This window comes from Microtus pennsylvanicus, chromosome 10 (genome assembly GCF_037038515.1).
Source record: "Microtus pennsylvanicus isolate mMicPen1 chromosome 10, mMicPen1.hap1, whole genome shotgun sequence".
Classification (NCBI taxonomy): Eukaryota; Metazoa; Chordata; class Mammalia; order Rodentia; family Cricetidae; genus Microtus; species Microtus pennsylvanicus.
Genome location: NC_134588.1, coordinates 72,765,021 through 72,788,089, shown reverse-complemented (window position 1 = coordinate 72,788,089; position 23,069 = coordinate 72,765,021). Strand labels below are relative to the sequence as shown.

Here is a 23,069-nt window from a genome sequence, read left to right as displayed (position 1 = left end):
AATTTCTAATCACTTCCATCCATCTAGATGCAAATACTACAATTTCAGTTTTATTTACAGCTGAATAAAATTCCACTGTGTATATATGCTACATTTTCACTATCTGCTCTTCAGTTGATAGACATTGAGGCTGTTTCCATTTCCTAGCGATTATGAATAGAATAGCAATGAACATGGATGAACAAGCATCTCTGTAGTTGGATACAGAATCCTTTGAGTTTCTGCTCAGGCATAGTATAAGTGAATCATAAGGAAGCTCTGTTTCTAGGGTTTTGAGGAGGCTCCGTACTGATTACCAGAGTGTCTATGCCAGTCTTTTTTCAGTTTTGTTCACTGTAAAAAAGAACATCAGAAGAAATCCACCTTCACTATGAGGGTTTATTCAGATTCACAGTTCTAGACATTTTGCCCCATGATACTACAGACCTATTGCTTTGTGCCTCTAGAAACATAGCAGATTATTGTTGAAATACATGGCAAACAAGGCCTCTTCTTGTCATAGCTGGGAGTAAAGACAAGCAGGGCACAGTCCCAGGTCCACACTTGAGCATCCAAGCTTTCTCCATCAAGCCCCGTCCTCTAAAGTTCCATCACTCCCTAATAACACCACAGTCACAACAACCTTTAATACTTCAGGCTCTTGAGAAAACTGAAAACCTAGCAATTCATTTAGCACCCAGAAAACAGAAACCTTCTAGAATGCACAATATATTGAGAATACACTGGATCGTTCAAAAACTTTGATCCCTCTTTCCAGTTGAATGAAATCTTTAAAAAATGGCTCAATGCTTGTTATTAGGCAATTGTTTACAAAGGAACCTGGGACTTGAGCAATATGTATAAAGATCACATCTTATGATAACTGCTAGAGTTAAGGCCAAGGAAAAAAAGCCCCATCTGTTCTTGTTTTGTTGGGCAGTCAAGCTGATTACTTCAGAATTTCAAATCATTGCACATAATTATTAGGAAAAGAACAAGGAGAAATTGCTCTTGTAAGGACAAAATCAGAAAAGGAAGATATAGCCACCTGGAGATGTTTTCTAGTCTGGCTTTGCACACAGCAGATGAAAATACTATTTTTGAGTATATCTGGAAACTCTCTTATTCGCTTACCTTAAGTAGCCATGTTTAGGGGATGATTTCTGTTCCATATGAGCTAATACATAAAAGGGGGGTAAGGTTCCCACTTATTTGCATGTCTAGGCCTGCCCTTCTTTGATCTTATTACCAGACACTTCCAGTGTGATAATTAGTAACCATTGTGAACTTGACTGTGTTTTCAATCACTTAGGGGACAGATGCATTCCCAGATGTTTTACTGAGGGTAGATGGTACACTCCAAACATGGGCTCCATGTTCATACTGAATAAGGAGACGAAAAGGGCAGAGCATCCTGGTACACGAGGTTGAGCTCCCTTTTCTTGACTATAGACACTTTATGGTTGGTTGTCCCACACTCCTGGAGCTGCCTCTGCAGTGATTCTAACCTCTATTACCATCCCCCCACGTTGGACTACACTCTCAAACTGTGACTAAGAACCAGCCTTTAGTTGTCAAAGAATTTTTAATGGTGATAACAAAAGCAACTAATGCATCTACTTTTCTTGGATGCACAGCTCTCTGTATTAGTAATCTGCATAAGACTGCTGTACAGAGTGAGGCTTTGACTGGGACAAAAAAATATCCTGGATTTGTTACCATCACACCAGGAATCTGCACCTATGCCTATTACAGTTAACAGGTTCGGCTCTATATTCTCCAAGATAACACATTGCTAAAAATCATTGATGTCTAAGAGTTCTTGGTGATGTAGCAGTAGCAAACGAACAATAAAGCTCTCCTCTATTTTAATATATTGTTACTGAGTAGAGGAAGAAATTCTGGGTTGTTGGAATCATTCATGGACTGAGTGAATGCGATGATGCTACAATGTGAGAAAATGGAGCAAGATCACAGGAGGCTTGTATTCACTAAATCAAACATAATGGGCCAATGTGGCTTCTGCCAGCTCCTCAAAGAATGTCTCCACCTCTTCTCATGAAGGGTAGGGTTTTATAGATTGAGTAAGAAAGAAACCTGGGGAAAGAAAGGGTTTAAATTTGGCTTAGGCTTCCAATTCACTGTTCATCTTGAAGGAAGTCAGAACAGGAACTCGAGCAATGATGAAATCTGGAGGCAGGAATCATGAAGGAGTTGTGATTATTGGCTTGCTCAGCGTACTTTCTTATAGAACCTAGGACCCAGCTCAGTGATGGAAACCATTCCCAAAAAGTACTAATTAAGAAAAAGCCTTACTATTCCCAACCCCACCTGCTCCCAGTCCACCAGCAAAATCCATTCTATTTCCCATTCCAAAGGAGATCTGTATATTCCCTTTAAGCCCTCCTTGTTACTTAGCCTCTCTGTCTGTGGATTACAGCAAGATTATCTTTTACTTTTTCAGCCACTATCTACTTATAAGTGAGTACATACCATGTGTATCTTTCTGGGTCTGGGTTACTTCACTTGGGATGATTTTTTCCTATTTCCATCCATTTGCCTACAAATTTTGTGATATCAATGTTGTTAACATTATTTTCAGTAATATTCCACTGTGGAAATGTACCACATTTTCTTTATCCATTCTTCTGTTGACGGGCAGCTAGGGTGTTTCCAGTTTCTGACTTTGCAAATAAAGTGCTATGAACATGGTTGACTAAGTGTCCTTGTGGTAGGATGAAGTATCCTTTGGATATATATGTCCAGGAGTGGTATAGCTGGGTCTTGAGGCAGATTGTGTCCCAATTTTCTGAGAAACTGCTATTGATTTCCAAAATGGCTGTACAAGCTGTACTCCAACAAGGGAGCAGTGTTTCCCCTTGCTTCGTATTCACACCAGCATGAGCTGTCACTTGTGTTTTTGATCTAAACCATTATGACAGGTATAAGGTGGAGTCTCAAAGTCTTTTTTATTTGTATTTCCCTGATGACTAAGGATGTTGAACATTCCTTTAAGTTTTTTTTTGTTTTTGTTTTTGTTTTTGTTTTTTTTTGTTTTTGGTTGTTTTTTTTTTTTTGGCCACTTGAAATTCTTTTGTTGAGAATTCTCAGTTTAGGGCTATACTCCATATTTTAATTGGAATATTTGGTTTGTGGATATTTAGTTTCTTGAGTTCTTTATGTATTTTGAATATTAGCCTCTGTCCCATGTGGAGTTAAGGAAAATCCTTCCCAGTCTCTGGGCTGCCATTTTGTCCTATTGATCTTGTCCTTTGCCTTATAGATACTTTTCAGCTTCATGAGGTGCCATTAATTAACTGTTGATCTCTAGTGCCTGAACTATTGGTATTCTATTCCGGAAGTTGTTTAATGTGCTAATGCATCCAAGCTAGTCTCAGTTTTCTTCTAACAGGTTCAGTGAACTGGTTTTATGTTGAGATCAGGTATGGGTGAATGTGGAGGGAGAAAATAATGGGAGAAATGACTGGATTGGGGGAATTTGGGAAGTAAGGTAGAAGCCTAGTGAAATAAAAACTCCATGAAATCTATGAGAGTAACCCTAGCAAAGATGGATAACATGGAGCCTGAACCAGCTATCTTCTGTAACCAGGCAAGGCCTCAAGTAAAGGAATTGGGACACTAATCCAGCCACAAAACCTTTGACCTACAATTTGCCCTGCCTTCAGAGTGTTCTGGGACCTACAGTTTGTCCTGCCTGCAGAGTATTTTGAGACCTACAGTTTGTCCTGCCTGCAGAGTGTTCTGGGAGCACAGTATAATACTCATCATAGAGACTTCACCCAAGTAATGGGAGAAGATGCATAGTCCCACCCCAAACGTTAGGTGGCGCTAAGGTTTAAAACTGAAACCAGACTGTAGTCTGCTCTGACAAACTGTCATACCAAACAAGCCATTGGACATGCCTCACACAGTTGAGAAGAAAAAGTGGTTTATTTTGGCTCCCGAGAAGATATTGGCTGCTTATTTTGGGAAGTCACAGGAGTGGGTTCTGGAAAGTACACAAGGTAACTTTTAAACCCGTGGCACATCGATACATTTACAAGAAACTGATGAATTCCAGTACTAGGAAGTTTACAGAACACAGAGAAAGTGCTGAACCAATCTGAGCTCAGTTTTTGTAAATGCTGAGCTCGCATCCAGTATTGCATGTGTGTGTGTCCTTAAAGATTGCATGCCATTTGACCTAGCTTTGCTTCATAGCTTACGAACCACAAATTGTCCAATGTCAGTACAGTGTGAAAGCACGGAACTCTTTCTCATATCTATTTTAAAGGGAGAAATATTTATATAATTTAAAGAGAACTGGAGATAAGTTACTTATTTTACAAAAAGAGAAAATATTAGTGTAAAATTTTAAGCTATTTTAATTAAGCCATTTAAAGGGAACAGCTGGTTTCTAATCAAATCCACATTATTCTTTAATTTCCAGCCATAATGGTGCCAGACTGTTTGCACTTTACCTGTTCAATTATTTTCATGATTTTCTAAATCATTTCTTCAGATTTCACACAATAATAAAAATAATACAAATCGTGGAGAGACTAGGTACTAAATGGAAGACATATACTTTAACCATGTGTCTGTTTCAAGTATTTAATAAGTAAATAGTTTGCTGTGGGTCTATGTTATTATTACTCTAGCAACTTCTCTGCAATGGGACTAGTTTAAAAAATGTAAGATAACTTAGAGAAATCAGAAAAATTTTGACTGCATAAAGCATACATTACACACACTGTGTAAGAGCAACGCTGACATTGAGCGATTGGTTTCAAAATATTGACTTCTCGATGACGTTTTAAACCACAGAGGCAGACAGCTAATGTTCCTTAAAAGAAGATGAAAATTAAAGATAAATATTCAGTTTACCAAGCCAAAACAGAAAAAAAAAACTAATTCAGGAAACCATAAAAAGAAATCAACACAATTAGACTTGCAAACATCCAAGTGAAACACACGATAAACTGGTTTTACAGTGGCACTGAATATTCATTGAATTATAATTCATGTGATTTGAATTTCCACAATATCTGCATTAATGATTGGAAAGCTTAATATGATAATAGGGACAAAATAGATTATGAGCAGAATAATTGGGCAAATAATCGAGGAGACTAGGGGAGCTATTTTGTTGCTGAGGGAGGAGGTAGAGTCGAAGCAGACAAGACAACTCAATGAGACACAATGTAAATGATAAAACCTTCCACAAAAGCCTTGAGGAAAGTGCTTTTCCCCCACGGAGGGCTGATTTGTACTGGCCTCCAGGTGTAATATTACGTGCACTGATGAGCTGATCAACAGAACAGAACTGCTATCCAGCTGTAATCAAGAGTGATTGATGGTTGAGACAAAAAAAGTTGATTATCATGACAAGTTCACTGATGCAGAGAAAATAAGCCCTGTTTGGGAAAAGGACAGAAACTGTTCAGAGACTACTTCTGCAACCTTATTTAAAAAGGCGTCTACGGGAAGGTTAAAAGCCCAACCAACGGCCCTCATCACCAATAAGCTGGATAGGATTAAATATGCCATACATTCTTCTACACAGAGCGCCTGCATAAAAGCTGGAAAGCTATTTGTGCCCAGTACGTAGACTGGGCCTATATATAGACTGTGATGTATTATTATGCAAAAAAAAATCACTTGTGTTTCAAAAGCATCAGGATATATGCCTAGAAAACTGAACTGCCAATCATTCTGTGTCCTGCTTCCAACTTCCCTATTCTGCACCCCTACAAACATATGAAACCCACAGGACTATAAGCTTTATCTTGATCAGGTTCAATTTGTGTCAAAACATTGATTTGGGACAAGACAACAGATGCTAGGGGCATTATTCTGCATTTAAAGTAAGATCTGTCTGACTTCCAAACAGCTGAGCCTGGAACAAAATATTTGATGTAAAACAAGCTTTGAAAACACTGCCTAGATGAAGAGGGACCGATAGACTAGGCTCAATAGCCATGGAAGAAATTCTCCCCAGGTACCCGAACCTTGGCACCTGCTGGAGCTGTGGTTTCAGTTTTATTTACCCAAGGATCCAGCTGAATTATCACCCATGAAACAATTACCATTAAAAAAAACTCCTAGTGTGAAGAAAGTAAACTATATTGGTAGGTGCATTTGATCTACAAAGAGACACGGAGCAATTTTGATACTTGGAAAACATAAATGTGTGTTATCATGATTGCTCTGACAATTAATGCAGAAAGTAAACCTCAATTTAAAAAAAAAAGAGCCAATAGCAAAAAAAAACCCACAAAAGTTAAGAGAAAAAGGTAAAAACGACCACAAAATCCAGATATTTACAAGTGGATACTTGACTTCAGAATCTTCAAAGTCCTTCACTCCTCTACCCGAGGATGCAGCCCTACTATTCCAGTATCTTGGCACTGGTGAAACTCCTTTATACGAAGTTAAAATAAATTACAATGAAACATATCAGGGTCCTGAGGACCAGTGACTGGAGTTGATCTAAAGGGATAGGCAAGTTTTATCTCTTAAGATTTTGGATTCTTGATGACAATTAGCTCATTTACAACAATTTTTTAGTGGTTAGTACCACTTTAAGAACCACATATGGTTGCCAAAAGAGATAGATAGTCATTGATGAAACTTACATAAGATAGGCATATCAGGTGACTGCTGGGTCAAGAACTGGGTTACATAAGGGTTCTTATCCCATGTTAATAACCCACCAACAGTCAAACTGTGAGGTGGTTGCCAATATCCTATGAAGTCAAGTATAATCACAAAGTTCAAATTTGGTAATTTAGATGCTAGGTTTTTTTTTCCCAAATCATCTAAAATTCCAAGGCTGCCACAAAGCACGTTTGCAGTTCACGAGAGTCATTGGCAGCCCATGTTGAGGTTCAACTCCATCTTATCCCTTTTGATTGAAGACCTCACTTTGCATACTTAGCTTTCAGTAACGCACAGCTGAAGATATGAATCCCGCATAGGGATCATACACTGAGGAGAAGGACTGATTCCCAGAGTTCATTTTCATCCTGCAGTGAGAGTGTCAAACACACAGTAGCGCAGCTGGAGCAGGCCATTTTCCAGACTCTTGTTTTCACTGTCATTTTCCTTCCAGAGAAACAGGGAAAGTGTCTCTAGGCTTGATCGCTCCCTTCATCAATCTATTCATAATTTATTGAGTGTTGTCTAAGGCCTTTATAGAATATTCTTGCATCAGCAGGTGCTCACCTCCGTGTCTGGAGATCCAAGGTCAACTTTTGATGAACTGAGATGGCAACAAGTCTGTTATTTCACTGGCACAGCCTTCCTCCTCACAGGCCTGCATGCCCATATATTCAGAGACGTCCCCGGCAGAATCTTGTTCATGACAGACTTTCAGAATCTATGGCCACCTTCATGGTTACATTCTTTAAGTGCCTCTAAGTTTTAAAATGCATTTTTTTTTAATTTAGTGGGTATATGACCCTGATCAGCTTCTACAGTATATACAAAAGACCAGTAGCCATAATTGAGAGTGGCAGCCATTACAAGGTGGCTCCCCCCAAAAAATTTCACCCATGTATTATTAGCCTGCTAATGAGAAATAAAAGCACTATGGTGGAACTCAATCACACTCTCTTAGCTATTTCAAGTCTAGGGACCTTCACAGAGTTAATGACACAGTCTGCCCTTTGGTTTCTGTATCTATGAAATCCACAAATGAACAGAAAAACTATTAAAAATAAATAGTTTACTTTTTTCTGTCTGTCTTCCTTCCTTCCTTTCTATCTATCTTTTATGTTGTTTTCTCTGTGTGTGAATGTGTGGGCAAGCAGGGCATACATGTGGAGGTCAAAGAGTAACTTGTGTGAGTTTATTTCTCCTCCCACCAAGAGAGAACGAAGATTGGAAATCGGGGCTTCAGGCTTGACTTGGTGTCTGTCTACCCACTGAGATGGCTACCTGTTCCCAGAAGACTTCTTAGACCTCTCTTTGCATGAATATAGAACAGCTCCCACGGACTCATAGTGCTCAGAAATAGTTATCTCTCTGCTAATGGGAGACTTACTGCTCCTATGAAACATCAACTTTTTCTTTTTAGATGTTTAAAATCTGATTTTCTATGTAGTAAAGAAACTTAGAGAAATATAAACTCTTGCATTTCTTTTTTCTCTGTCTACCCTTCATTACATCCTCAGATGATGAAACTATGTCCAATTTAGACATTCTTGACTCTCCCATTCCCATTGACTTGGATCCTTATGCTTCCAATAGTCAGAACTGCTTCCTTAGAGTCTAGGCTGAACAATTAAGAACACTGGCTGTTCTTCCAGAGAATCCAAGTTCCTTTGCCAGTATGCACATACTGATTAACTACTGTCTATAATTCTAATTATGGGGACCTCAGATCATCTTCTGGGCTTTGTAAGCACCAGGAGTCTCTCTCTCTCTCTCTCTCTCTCTCTCTCTCTCTCTCTCTCTCTCTCTCTCACACACACACACACACACACACACACACACACACACATACACACACACATAAAACAAAAACATAAAATAATATAAAAATAAATTGTTAAAAGTTTTGTTTTCTTGTCAATAAGATAAAACTGCAGCTTACAGAATGGGAAAAGATATTCACCAACCTCATATCTGACAGAGGACTGATCTTCAAAATTTATAAAGAACGCAAGAAGCTTGACATCAAAATACCAAATATTCCTATTTTAAAGAAATGAGGTACAGAGTTAAACAGAAAACTCTCAGCAGAAGAATCTCAAATAACCAAGATACATTTAAAGAATTATTCAGCTTTCTTAGCTATCAGGGAAATGCAAAGGAAAATAACTCTGAGATGCCATCGTCTACCTGTCAGAGTTGCTAAGATCAAAAACACTAATGACAGCTTATGTTGGAGAGGATGTATAGTAAGGGGAACCCTCCTCCACTGCAAAATTGTGTGAATGCTTTGAAAATAAGTATGGCAGTTTCTCAGAAAATTGGGAATCAACCTACTTCAAGATCCCACGATACCACTCTTTGAAATATAGCTAAGGGATACTTAATCATACCACAAAGACACTTACTCAGCTATGTTCAAAACAGCATTATTTGTAATAGCCAGAACCTGGAAACAATCTAGATGCCCCTCAACTAAAGAATGGATAAAGAAAATGTGTTACATTTACACAATGGAGTATAACAGAGTGATAAAAAAAATGGCATCATGAACTGTGCAGGCAAATGGATAAAATTAGGAAAAAAATCATCCTGAGTGAGTTAATCCAGACTCAGAAAGACAAAGATAGTATTTGCTTACTCATAATTGAATATTAGATATAAAACAAAAGATAACCAGGCTATAATACACAGCCCTAGAGAAACTAGGTAACAGGAGGATCCTGTGAAGGGGAAATAGATGAGATCTCCTGGGAAAACTAGAGGTAAGAGGGAGTAGAGGGAAGGAAATGGGAGTGGGAAACGTGAGGGATTGGATGGTCAAGTTGGGAGAGAGATGAAGAAGGAGAGCAATTAAATCTTGATAGAGAGGGCCATTGTAGGGTTAAGGAGAAACCTGGTTCCAGGGAACTCCAAGGACTCCACAAGGATGACCCCAGCTAAGACTCCTGGCATGACCTTCCCCTATATTCAGATTGCTGACTACCATAATTTACTCTAATTGTCATCATAGAACCGTCAGTTTGTAACTTATGAAGCAGATGCAGAGATCCACAGTCAAGCACTGAGCCAAGCTCTAGGAGTCCAGTTGAAAAGAGAGAGGAGGGATGATGTGATCAAATGTTGCTTTCATTGGTTAATTAATTAAAAAAAACTGCCTTGGCCCATTTGATAGGCCTACCCTTAGGTGGGTGGAGTAAATAGAACAGAATGCTGGGAAAAAGAAGCCAAGACAGGCGGCAGTCACCATGATTCTCCCACTCCAGAAAGACACAGGTTAAGATCTTTCCTGGTAAGACACCTCGTGGGCTACACAGATTATTAAAAATGGGTTAGATCAATATGTAAGAGCTAGCCAATAAGAGGCTAGAACTAATGGGTCAGGCAGTGATTTAAAAAATACAGTTTCTGTATAATTATTTCGGGGCATAAAGCTAGCCGTGCGGGTGGCCTGATGCCAGGAACGTAGCCCCACCACTCCATACCACAACAATCAAAGGTAGTCAAGATCATGAAGAGGAAACCCACACCTGAACAGAACACATGGAAGCTCAGGGACTCTAGATCAATAATTGCTGGGGAGCCTGCATGGGATCAACCTAGACTCTCTGCAACAGGGTGACAATTGTGCATTTTAGTCTGTTTGGGGGGCTGCTAGCAATCAGAACAGGACCTCTTTCTGGTACATGAACTGGCTTTAGGGAACCTAGTCCCTATTGTGGGATACCTCTCCCAGCCTTGATGCAGGGCAGTGGAGCTTGGTCTTGCCTTAACTTGGTATGCCATGCTTTGTTGATTCCCATAGGAGGCCTTAACCTTTCTGAGTGGAGATGGAGGAGGAGCGGATGCGGAGTGGTTAGAAAGGAGGTTGTGTGAGGGAACAAGAGGAGAGGAGGGAGGGGAAACTAGTTGGAATGTAAAATAAACAAAAAATTTAATTACAAAAAGTTTTATTTTCTGAGCTGTTCTGACAGCACTGGGTTTTCCACACAGAAATCAGCACCTAATGCATATTAGAGACAAAAGGGCCCAAGTGTAAACCTGGAAGATATGATCATCAATGTAGCCACCCAAACATGTAGACATACAGCATACAGTCTGCCAACACACACCCTAGTATATAGCTTACAGAGGTCACCCAGTTTCATCAGCACACACCCCAAAACATGGCTTATGCCAGTCATCCAACAACCCACTTATATTTTATACAACTGTTTCTCCCAGAGGTCTCTTCTCTGACAAACAGATTATCCCTGCCAGATATTGCTCTTCAGAAAGAAATGGCACCTAATAAAAAGACCACGATACTCAATCCCCAACTATGTCTTACTTTGAGTCCCACAGGTCAACAGATTCTCCTGTGAATGAAATGTGTCAAATCTGACTGGAAATCTGTCTTAGAACACAACCCTCAGAAGACTCTTAAGACACAACACCACCAATAACAAACTTAAAGAGGTGAGAAGTTTTTAATAGATGAACCACCACTCTTTATTTAAAAGGTGGAAATTCTCCAGGAATGAATGCTTTATATCAATAGAAAAACAAACACTTTAAAACTAAAAGCAAAAGCAACAAGTTAACATTTCAAAAAGGAATATATTATCTAAAGAATAGCAAAGGTATTTCCAGGTTGATATCTCTTAAGAGGTGATTTAACATTCAAGGGGGAAAAATCCACATAACTATACTATGTATCCCATGAAAAAAATGACTTTTAGGTGAGAGTTTTTAAGCCATCATTCCATACTGTATTTAATTTTAACATCAATAAAGTATATGGCTAGTAATTTAATTTTACTTATTTTTTAGTTTTGAGATGATGTCTCACTACATTGCCCAGGCTAGCGTGAGATTCACCACATTCCCCTGTCTCAGCCTGCAGTTCTGCATCTTACTTGGTGAGCCATTTTATCTATTTACTTATAACTTTTTACTTTATTATACATATTTGCTGTGTATGTGAGTATGTATATGTTCTGGCATACTGCACATGCATGTGCAGAAGAAAGACCAATGGGAGTCAGTTCTCTTCTTCTATCCTGTGGGAGCCAGGGATCAAACTCAGACTTGGTGCCAGGCACCATTATCTACTGGCATATCTGTTTGACCCTTGGTTATTCATCTTAAGTCATAAGATTGTGAAACTTTTAACTTCAAAGAGGAGCCCAAAGCAACCAGTCGTGAAGCAGCTGTTAAGAACTAGTCCCTAGAAGTTTCTGTACTTCTGTGTTGTTCATTTTTCTGCCCTTTTGCTCTCTTCCCCAGTTTTGTCTTCAAGTTTGGAACTGGATGCATATTTTAAGTGCTGGTCATTTAGGAACCTTTCTCCTGTGTCATTTAGTAAGACTACAGTGTTGGCTTAAAGTCTATTAACTTTCCTTAGCATATATATATATATATATATAATTTCATTTTATGGTTTATAAAATCTATTAATGCTTACAACATAGATATTTAGTTTTGTTTAAGAAAGTTGGAGCTGGGCATCTGTGCTACTCAATGGTTAAGAACACTTGCTGGTCTTTCAGAGGACCTGGCTTCAGTACCTAGGATCCACATGACAGCTCACAAACACCTGTAAATCTAGTTTCAGAGGACTTTGTTCTGTAGACACCTGCATGCCTGTATGGCACCTTAATTCATGAAGGTTTTTACACATCCACAGAAAAATAAGAAATAAACAAATATTTTAAGGTAGGATGTAAATGAATAGGTCTTTAATGTTGATACAACCACCAGGTTTTGTTTAGGTTGTATTTAAGCAGCAGTCGTAAATAATGTTGTTTTAAATATTAAAAAAAAATTAACACATGTTATGAAGAGAAGGTAATTGAGTGATTTGGATACTTGGAAAGAAAAATCACTGCTAACACTGACTCTATGAGCATTATGAAAACTCTAAACTGCTTAATCTCACTATATCCCTGGATTAAAACTGTGGAACATAAATAATATTAATCAATTGATTAACTGATTAATAATTATTAATACAACAGCATTGGGAAACTATTAATGATACTGGTGGTTATTTCAAATATCTCCCTTTAGAGGGTCAGAGGCCTCTGAGCAATTGGCTTTTCTAATAATATTTTGTTCCTCTGTTGCTTCACCAAATAAGTTCCTAGCAGTAATTAATGGTTGGTAGTCATGACTTGTCACAGGAATGTTACTGCATTATAACTCAGGCATTTGACTTTTAACTTGGATTTAAACTGTTAGTGTGTCTGTCTGTTCTTGAGTTGCGAGTGGGACTGAGTGAGAAGAAGCAGGAATCTTTGTAGGTAAGGCCCACATTATCTCCGTATCTGCTTTGAGCCCAACCATTAATTTACTGAAACTCAAGGCTATCCCTCCAAGATGGTGTGACTTACAAAGAAGTACACAGAGCTCTAGCCTTGCTACACTGCAGCAGCCTCTGCAATGGGAGAACTAACAAGCAAGCAATGAGAGTGCATCTCTCTCTCTCTCGGCTCTTGACTATGGATGTGATGTCTCAAGCTCTTGCTGCCGTGACTTTCACACAATGATGGACTATCACCAGGAATTGTGAGCTAAAAGGGCAGGGAACCCGGTCTGCTCTTCGGGCTGATGAGAGAGGGGGAGTTGATTGGGGGAGGGGAAGGGATATGGGAGGCAGTGGTGGGGAAGATACAGAAATCTTAAATAAATAAATGAATAAATAAATAAATAAATAAATAAATAAAGTAAGTCCTCCTTCCATTGGTTGCTTTTAGTGAGGGCATTTTATCACTGCAAGAGAAATGCAACAAGAACAACAGCTATTTGTCACCTGGCCACTTACAAATCTCTTACAGTATCACTTAGCTTTGGCATAAGAAATTATCAATTTCTTCTGCCTCTAAAATACAATAAAATCTTGTTATTATGAGTTTGACTATAAAAAATTTTATATTTCTTGGCTTGGAACTTGCGACCTTATTTCATGTTCTACAAACAATCATTAAGTATTTGTTCTTTCCTTCACTCAATCATCTTGTATCCATACTGGCCCAGTTTTGAGTTGTTTTTCAAGGGCATACTGACTAACTTGCTCAGGCCACATAGTAGACTGGGCTTATTTTAAGACGATGATAAAATAATTGAGCACATTACAACCTTTCAGCCTTTATTGGATGTTTTTGTGTAACCCCAATATATTCATATGAATATTAAAATCTTTTCTTCCATGAAAAGTTTGTATTGAGAAAAGGCAATCTGATTTCATTGAATGGAATAAAGTTTATGACATTTTAAAACCTGTCTGCAGGAACCTAACTGGAAGTTGTAGCATATAGGAAACAGGTATGTACAACATCAAACTACATAGCTTTTAATATGAAGGGTTAAAAAATAAATAAAAGCTTAGTGATGGAAAGGAAATTGAATTTTCATGATCCAGAGATGAAAAGAATTGTAAGCTATTATTTTCCCTGGAAAGAAAAGAAGCTTTGAAATGTAAAAAGGTTCCTGTGGCAAAAACACTTTCCTAGTGAAAGAAAATTCAATCACACATACACGTGAATTACGATGTTGCTCCAAAACTTCCTAGGCTTAAAATCAGAAACAAGAAATAAAATCCAGATTACCTGGAAAGAACAAATGGCCAGAGGTTTGAGGTTAGGAAGGGCTTCCTTAGGGTTAAATATTATGATATCATATACATGTATGTTGATCTCTATATAGGGATTGTATCATTATGGCGTTATTAATTGATAAATCTAATTGATATTCAGCATCTAAACAGTTTATAAAATTAGTACTTTAGATATTGCAGGTCAGTAAACACACAATCACATTGCTTCCCATGCTAAGGCTGAGGACATCAGTAGGATCCTTGGGACACACATGTTGAAAGGAAAAATTGACTCCGACTTTCACATGCATGCTCATGAACATATGTGTGTAACTAAACAAATATAACAGTCATTTAAAGATTAATCTTATATGGTGAATTTACATCAAACATTAAATATAAAGGGAAATGTAAAAGTAATGAATGTTTAGTAACATAAAATACAGAGCAAATGAACTCTGTGTTTTATAATTTCATGGCTTGTAAATTAATGTCCATGATACACAGTTGGAGCAATGGTCAGACTTCCTCAGAAAGCATCCACAGTAAAGAGCCACCTCTGAAAGAAAGCTAATATCTCTCCCCTTCAAAACCTAACATGAGATATATGCCATGGAAAAGTGAAGTTAGATTAGCAGATTCAATTAAAGTTGCAAGTCAGTTGGATTAAAAGTGATGCAATTATCCTAGATTATTAGATTGGTCCAGTATGATCTGTTGCTGTGCAGGAGTCAGAGAGAAGTGTTAAAACAACTGAGTGAGGAACTAAACAGCCTTCTGTTATCTAGAGAAATGGAGAGGTTCACAAGTCTCCATGAGCTGGAACCCAGACAGAGATGTCTTCTTCAGAGCCCCTAAGAGCAACAAAATCCTTTTAATACCCCGATAACACCCAGAGAGACCTATGTTATTCTTCTTGCCACCAGAAAAATGAGGTGATATATTGTGTTCTTTCCAAGGGCAGTGCAAATAGACAACTAGTACCCATTCTGTCTTGTCATGGTCAAGCCTTAAGTGGTTAATTATGACCAAGATCTGTAAGCCTAAATACCACAGTAGCTTGTCTAAATTCATTGATCACATGACATGCAGCAAAATTGTGAAAACAGGAGTCAGTTATCCCTGATAAACATACATGTAGACCCTATGCCACCTAGAAACACTATTAGGAAAATAAATGGATATTGTCTTTTAATAAGAAAATGAGATCATATAGGAGAAAAGAAACATGGTAAAAATTCTTGTATTACCTTCTACAAATTAATGATAATAATGGCATCTGTGAATGTAAAGGTCTTTAAAAGTTTATTGGATTCCATTTTTAGTTCTTAACCATGGTTTGAATATCACCTTGGAGCAATGTTCCTTATCTTCTCTGGGGAGTGGATCAGGGGTGGTGTTGGGGAGGAGGTGGAGGAAATGGGAGGAAGGGAGGGAGTGGAAACTGGGATTGGTATGTGAAATGAAGAAAGCTAGTTTGCTTTCTCTTTTTAAAAAATTTAAAAAGGAAAAAGAAAGAAAGAAAAGAAAAGAAACACTCTCCCAAATTGGAACCACCACCTGGAAATGCTGAAAGACTCATTACTGGGAATGATCACTCCAAAGTCCTCGTCTGATATGGCAAGAAGAATTCTTGCATCCAGTCTTAGGTCCAGTGGATGCTAGATCTAGATACTGAAACATCCTTCTGACTCCTAATACACACAATTGCTCTTAAATAGAGTAGAAAATATTGGTAGTGAATTGTTGGAAGATGAAAGTAGTAAAGAAAATGGTCTCATTGTGTATGAAAAGCTGGCAACTTGGTTTAGGAGAGTCTTGTCATCTTTATCTGGTAATTTTCAAAGTAAAATTTCAATTCAATTTAAGGGAAACAAAAACTAGGCAAAAGCAATGTTGAATAATGGTGACAGAAATGGTTTTCATTTATCCAGTGTTCTGAAATGAGCTCACAGTTTACAACACTGCTCTTGAGTCTTAGGAAGTATAATTACTACTTATGAAACAAAAGCATGTCATGGAACAAATAACTTTTACCTTATTTAAGCTTTTAGGAATTTATAATTTGACCCAAAAAGTATAAGTTGAACAAATAAATGAAATTTTAAATAAAAACAATGTTAACTCAGAAAGAAATTAGTTTACCACTTTTATTTACATGTTAGAAGGATGCTACATTTTTACAATGATTGAGAGAAATCATTGTTTTATAATATGGTATTTTTCATGAATTCAGCAAGTCTATGATAAACTTATGTACCAGTCAAATGAAGATGCTCAGCTTCTAAAAACAAATAAATTTTAAAAGTACTAAAACTATCCTGTCCAAAGATATCACGTATGCTTAGTGTTCCATTTTTTTCTTTTTTCTTCTTCTTTTTCTTTTTTAAAAAGAAATCAAACTACCTTTTTTCATTATACATATCTAATCCAAGTTCCCACTCCCTCCCCTCCTCCCATTCCCCCCACTTGCCACCCCATCCACTCCTCGGAGAGGGTAAGGCACATTTAACCAGCTAATATACTATTAGAACCATTCAAGTGGTGCTGTGGCTTGGGGTTTCTGCTCCAGGCAACCTCTCATGTTGAAATCCTAACCCATGAGGTAAACCAGTAGGGGTTGAGGCCGTTGTTAATGCGATCAGACCATGAGGACAGAAACTGGTGTTCCATGGAGCTGCTTCATCAGTCTGGTTTGTCAAAGCCTAGTGAGAATGTATCACCTCTAAAACAGGCAGCAGCTCTCTGCCAGACTCTGAAATTGCCAGCAGTTGAGGCTTGGTCTTCCCACCTCTAGAACTAGTAAGTTTCTTCTACTGATTACAAACTACTCAAGTGCACTACGGGAAGTCTATAAAATTCAAATGCAATGGGACAAGATGAGGAACGCACCCTTATTTCAAGTCAGGGGAAGGACTGTTTGAACTGCAACAGAAGATGTGAGTTCCACGGCCTGAGAAAATTTCACATAAAATGAACTGTTCTGTTACAGAAAAAAATGAGTCATCCATCTAGGCCCCATGCATTTTCTGTGGCTGGCACCCTGTGGTGTTCTCAACAGATGACATTCTCCACAGACTTGAAACTTTGCACAGGAAATGACAGGCCAGGATGGGGGTCCATTCAGATAGCAAGCAAGGGCCTTCCATTTGCTCACAGACTGAGCACTGGGTGTCCAATTCCTGTTGCATCAAGGTACACAATTCTTTCTTCTATGCCTCTCAGGACTAATTCGTCACCAAGGCAGACTTAAGGGTTGAGAAAATGTCAAAAACGTTTTCATATTAGTTACAAGTAAACATTGGAATCACTGGGATGGATCTACAATCTACCTTCCGCCTCCCCAGCACTTTCAAACCATTGGCCAAGTCCCCAGACATCTCCCTTCTATGTTGTTCCCCATGGAAATTTTGTTCTACTTGTGTTTTAGAAATTGAGGTCTTTGGATCTTCCTGTTCATTTGCACTTCGGAGAGTACATGGGTGTGGGTGTGTGTGCATGTGCACACACACACAAATACACACAACACTTACTTCCCAAAGCACTAATTTGGAACTGGGAGTCTGTCGATAGTTAGCAGACACAGTTGAAGGAAAAGTCTTGGTCTTAGAGAATGATCTGTCATACTTCAGAGATGTAACCTATTAAAATCTTTACTGGTTCTGAATTTGCTAATCTCCAAAAACAAAGCATATGATATACGTTAAGTATTCTCAAGATACTAAAAGCAAAATAAAGAATAAAACTTTAAGTATATCTAGATATACATGCATTTTTATAGTAAATAATATAATGTGAAATGGTAAACTCCAAATTAAAGAACATTCAGACTGGCAAGCTATCTTTGGATTTGGGCATGCTCGGTTGCTGGAAAAAAAAGAAACCTGAAAACTGAAACCATATAATACATTTTGTCATTGAAAAAGTTACCACTCACATCTGAATTAAATCTCAACTGGCAAATGTTGCATGAGATGATTTGCTTTCTCCGATGAGGAAGAGGAACCCCGAATGTATGGTTTATTACGGCTTTCTGAATAGGGTCCATCTGTAAAGAGAGAGAACACAACACACACAACAGAGAGAAATAAAGGCTGTCAGTTTCACTGAATGTTGCTTGTTTCATTAAATCTTCACAGCTCCTGTCTACTGCTTATGTTGTAAAGAACAATTTTAGGCTAAGAAAAGGCACTCCTACTCTCTCGGAAAATAGATAACAATAAGCCCAAAGCATAGTGTGATAAGAAGATGAAAGATGTCCCCATTAGTGTCTGCACATTAAGTGCTTTCCTCATTTAGGAGCAACAATTGCCATAGTCTGATAATACTCATGGATAATTAAATGTTTACAGAAACTCAAGCTCTTACTAGTTTGTGCAGTCTAACATTGAAATGTGTTTATATCATTGTGGAAATCTGGACTTCAAACAACAAAGTCAAGTATGACTATTAATTACGCACCACTATCCAATGCTAGTCTGTGTTTTGTATCATACAGACCCGAAAAGTACATTCCTGCAAATCTAGCAGAAAAGGACACACAGAACTAAACATTAGCTCACTTGGCAATCCATTTTTGATCACCACTGACAAGCTACATTTCGATCTTCTATGGACTTACATGCATGGGCACAAAGATTCTTGGCAAAATTTCGGTTATCTCCATCCCAGTTCAGAAGAGGGTGAGAAACTTCAAACTCACTGTCACCAGTCCAACCCTGCTAAATGTAGTAGTATTCCTTTACCAAGCACTGTCCCAGGGGCCATGTGCCAATATCCCACCAATTAGTATCAGTCAACACTTTGGTCTGCACTGTCATCGTTGGATGAGTCACTTGTGTTCAACTTCTAAGGTTGGGATGAGGTTTAACTATGATGACTCATAAAAATTACTTAACATCATTTTGTGTGCACAAAGAAACCGATAAGCATAGATAGCTACATTATAGAGGGTGTGAAAGCAGAAAGTTAGCATGAGCCTCATGCTTTGATAAACATTGTTAACATCATTACATGGTCATTTAATGTTTTTCAATATTATGTCCATGTACACACAGATATCCATAAGTCCCTAATGTTACTGAATATTCCCATACTCGGGAATTCTTTTCTTCTTTGCTGTCATTATTCCTTTTTGTTTCCCTGTATAACCCAGGTGGGCCTTGAACTCAATGTTGGTCTCAAACTCATAATCTTTTTGGATCAGCTACCTATAAGCTGGGATGATACATGGGCACTACTACATTTGGCTAGAAATCCCGAACCCATGTTCAGAGGCCTCACTAAAGACTTCATGAGATAGCTTGAAAATGATCTGGCACGGTACGAGGGAAGAGTATGTCCAAGGAACGATGCCTAGTGTCCAGTGTGTTACATATTACAATTCTCTACTTTTCCTATTCAGAATGTTGGTGAAGTTTGAATGGCTGGATCCAGTTAGCTGGCCCTATCCATCTGCTGGGAGGTACAAGAAAGCTCCTGGTCTCTGACTCTTTTTTTCTCCTGTCACAATTGCTGGTCTAATCTACCATTTGTAATGTACATTGCATATAGCACTCAGTGGTTATTAAATACCTTCCAGGTGTGGCCCCTCAACTTGTTTCTTACTCAACAGTTACAGCAATCAAAAGAACTCATGGGCATATCAAATCCGTCTTCTTCCATCCCTAATTTATTAATTCCAGTGGGAAATGAGATGTACACCTGTAATGAGCATGACTCTGGAGACTGAGGTAAAAGGAGGAAAGCTTTGAGGTCAGTCAATGCTGCTGCATTGTGAAACTGTATCTCAAAAAACATACAAAATAAGCCATATGACATTTCTTCCCCCCAGATTCTGGGGTTAACGTTGGGGGGGAGTGGTTAGTTCATTCCCGGCTGTCCAGACCATGAAATAATCACTATATTATTTGCAATACTGTTTAGCCAATAGCTTAAATATTTTGCTAGCTAGCTCTTATATTCTAAACTAACCCATATCCATTAATTTGTGTATCAGAACAGGGTTGTGGCCTACTGGCAAAACTTTAGTGGGCTCTGGCGGAGGCATCTGTCTCTATGGCGGCTACATGACTTCTTCCTGACCCTGCCTACTCTAGATAGATAGATAGATAGATAGATAGATAGATAGATAGATAGACAGACAGACAGATAGATAGCATTCTGGTTATATTTTGTTAAACTATTGGCCAAAGCAACTTTTTTATTAACCAATAAAAGAAACACATATGCAGGAAAACTTCCAACACCAGGGTAACCTAGGCTGTTCCAATGAATTTTATTTTAGTTCGTTTGTTTGTTTGTTTTAATTTTTTGAGGAAGGGTTTCTCTGTAGCTTTGAAGCCTTCCTGAAACTCACTCTGTCGACCAGTCTGGTCTCAAACTCACAGAGATCTCCCTGTCTTTGTCTCCCTAGTGTTGGGATTAAAGGTGTATGCCACTACTGTCTGACTTGTTCTAATGATTTTTATGTTCACTTCCAAGTATTAATGAGTTACAAGGTCCCCTCCTCCCACTTACTGTTCAGTTTTATCGTGCTGTCTTTTAAAATCCATTCTTAGGCATTACTTGCATATAAAAAGTCACCAATGTTAAACGTGAGGCCCAGAAACAGCAGGCCTACTTTCTGTCACTGTATTTTAATTCTTTGTGGTACACAGGATAGAGAGGCTTGGGCATGCCAAGAAAGTGTTCCTCTCCCTGAAGTTTTATCATTTCCCTAAGTTCACATAAATGGTATTACAGAACATGAGGTCATGGCGTGTAATGATCTTACAGTTCATCATGCTGTCTCATACATCCACGGCCTCGTCCTTTTTATAACTGAGCAGTGCTCCTTCAAGTGGCGACATCACCATGTATTTTTGCACTTAGCTATAGGCATGCATTTGTGCATTTGCATGGTTTGCAGCATATTCTTCATTATTCTTCAGGCTTAACAATTTAAAAATATTCTTAAATTCAATTCAGTTCCTCTAAAGACGGAAAATTAATCAAAAAGGATATGCCCTTTCCTTCACTTGGGTCTACTACAGAAGAGTGGTGGGGAAGGTTAGGGGTCTGGTATAGGATTCTTCTCCATTTATACTATCATGTTTTACATCCAAGCCAAGTTGTTTTTTTTTTATCACCCCCTCAAGACCTGCTCACCCCTGTTTCCACAGAAACGAAAATAACAGTGAACCAAGCATGAAACCATAGAGGCCACAAACACCTCACTCTGCTTCCTGGGGTTAGCCTCCCTCTTTAATTTGCCAGCCCACACGTGTACAGCACTCATACAGAATGATTCTCCCTGTGCCCTTCTGGTGAGAGGTAGAAGAAGGTTGCTAATTCAGGGGACTTAATCCTACTGAGCTCTGTTGTAAGTATTCATTGCACAAAAAGGTCCCAGTTCTCTCAGAGAAGAAAATGAATTCTTCCCATGACCCATTAAGCATTAATGATCAATGATGAAGGGATATTAGAGTTTTCCTATAATGGTATTTTAAGACATAAACCCCCCTCCTATTTATATCAAAGATTTGCTCTGTAAAAATACAGAACTGGTTTTGATCTTCTACTGATGAGCATGGCATTATTTCAAATTTTAATCTTTCTATAACACTGGAGAAGCAGTGTCTACTGGGTTGAACACCTCAATTTTTGTGGAAGGTATTCCAGATCATCTGGATACTGCATGCAAAATGTAACATGTTCTCAAAAATCTTTTGCTTGGATTGAATAATGCCATGATCACTGTGATTATGAAATCAGATTTCAAGATGCAAACTGGCATATTCTTCAGCAATTATTTTATTTCCCTATATATGTGGCGGGGGAGGAAGACCACTGAATTGTATCTTATAAATGGATGTTTCAAAGTACAACTGACATCATCAAAAATCCTTGTAACTTTCAGGAATCTAGTCAAACAAATTTACTAAATTACAACACCTTTAACAGTAAAAATTAATAGTAATACCTTATATACAAATGCATACAATGAGTCAATGTGAAGAGTTAAGTTTGAATAATAACTAATTCTATTACTAAATGTTAACCAAGTGACTCATGACATGACATACAGCCAGAGCATATACGAACAAACTGGGGACTCTCACACAGCAAGTTCTCCATTTTCCTATAGTTATAAATATTTACCATGTTTGCCTACAAAGACTGTTATATACATTTTCAACCCATAAGTCAAAGGATCTACACAGTGGAACAGAAAGGCAGCTAGCATGTGCAGGGAACATAAAAAGAGAAGTTCTTAGGTCAACTTCCATAGGAAAATCAGAATCCCAACACAGACATTGATACTACACAATTAGAAATTAACATCTCAGAGGCAGCTACCATAAGTGTGTTCAAAGGATTCTACAGGAGCATAAACACAGTTTTGCTCTTTTGCTTTTACATTTGTCATTTTCAAAAGCAAACAGTGGTGTGAGAAGAGAAATTTCTTTGAAAATATGAATGAAATATTAAGATTTCCATGTAAATAAAGGACACAGAACAAACACTCTAATACAGAGAACTTCAAGCATGGAGCCTTGAGACATACCTAAATGACACCACATGACGCTCAGAAAGAGATGGTCTTTAAAAAAAAAATCAACATGGTAAACAGTGGCAGATTTGTCCGGTTTCTGAGTAGGGATATTTTAAAGGTCAGAATTTCAAAATTTATTAACTTGGTCTCAAACACAAATGAAAGACAAGAACAACACTCTACCTATTGCTATGCTTGCCTCATCTCTAGACTAACATTGCATTTCGAACTCAGTCTATGGCCTTATTTAAAGCCAAATGAACATGTTTTTCTTCATTTCAGACTGAAGGCCCCTTGTATTTCTATCCTAGTCCCAGGTTC

General features: G+C 38.2%; 1 protein-coding gene across 4 annotated transcripts in view; it reads right to left on the bottom strand.

Annotated features, from left to right (window-relative positions):
* Znf385d (zinc finger protein 385D) overlaps positions 1–23,069 on the bottom strand; it is an 899,443-nt gene that overhangs the window by 127,633 nt on the left and 748,741 nt on the right. For all 4 annotated transcript variants that reach the window (XM_075988657.1, XM_075988660.1, XM_075988658.1 and 1 more), the window contains one exon: positions 18,150–18,260. In XM_075988657.1, the coding sequence (XP_075844772.1) occupies positions 18,150–18,260 (111 nt within the window). The remainder of the gene's footprint in view (positions 1–18,149; positions 18,261–23,069) is intronic.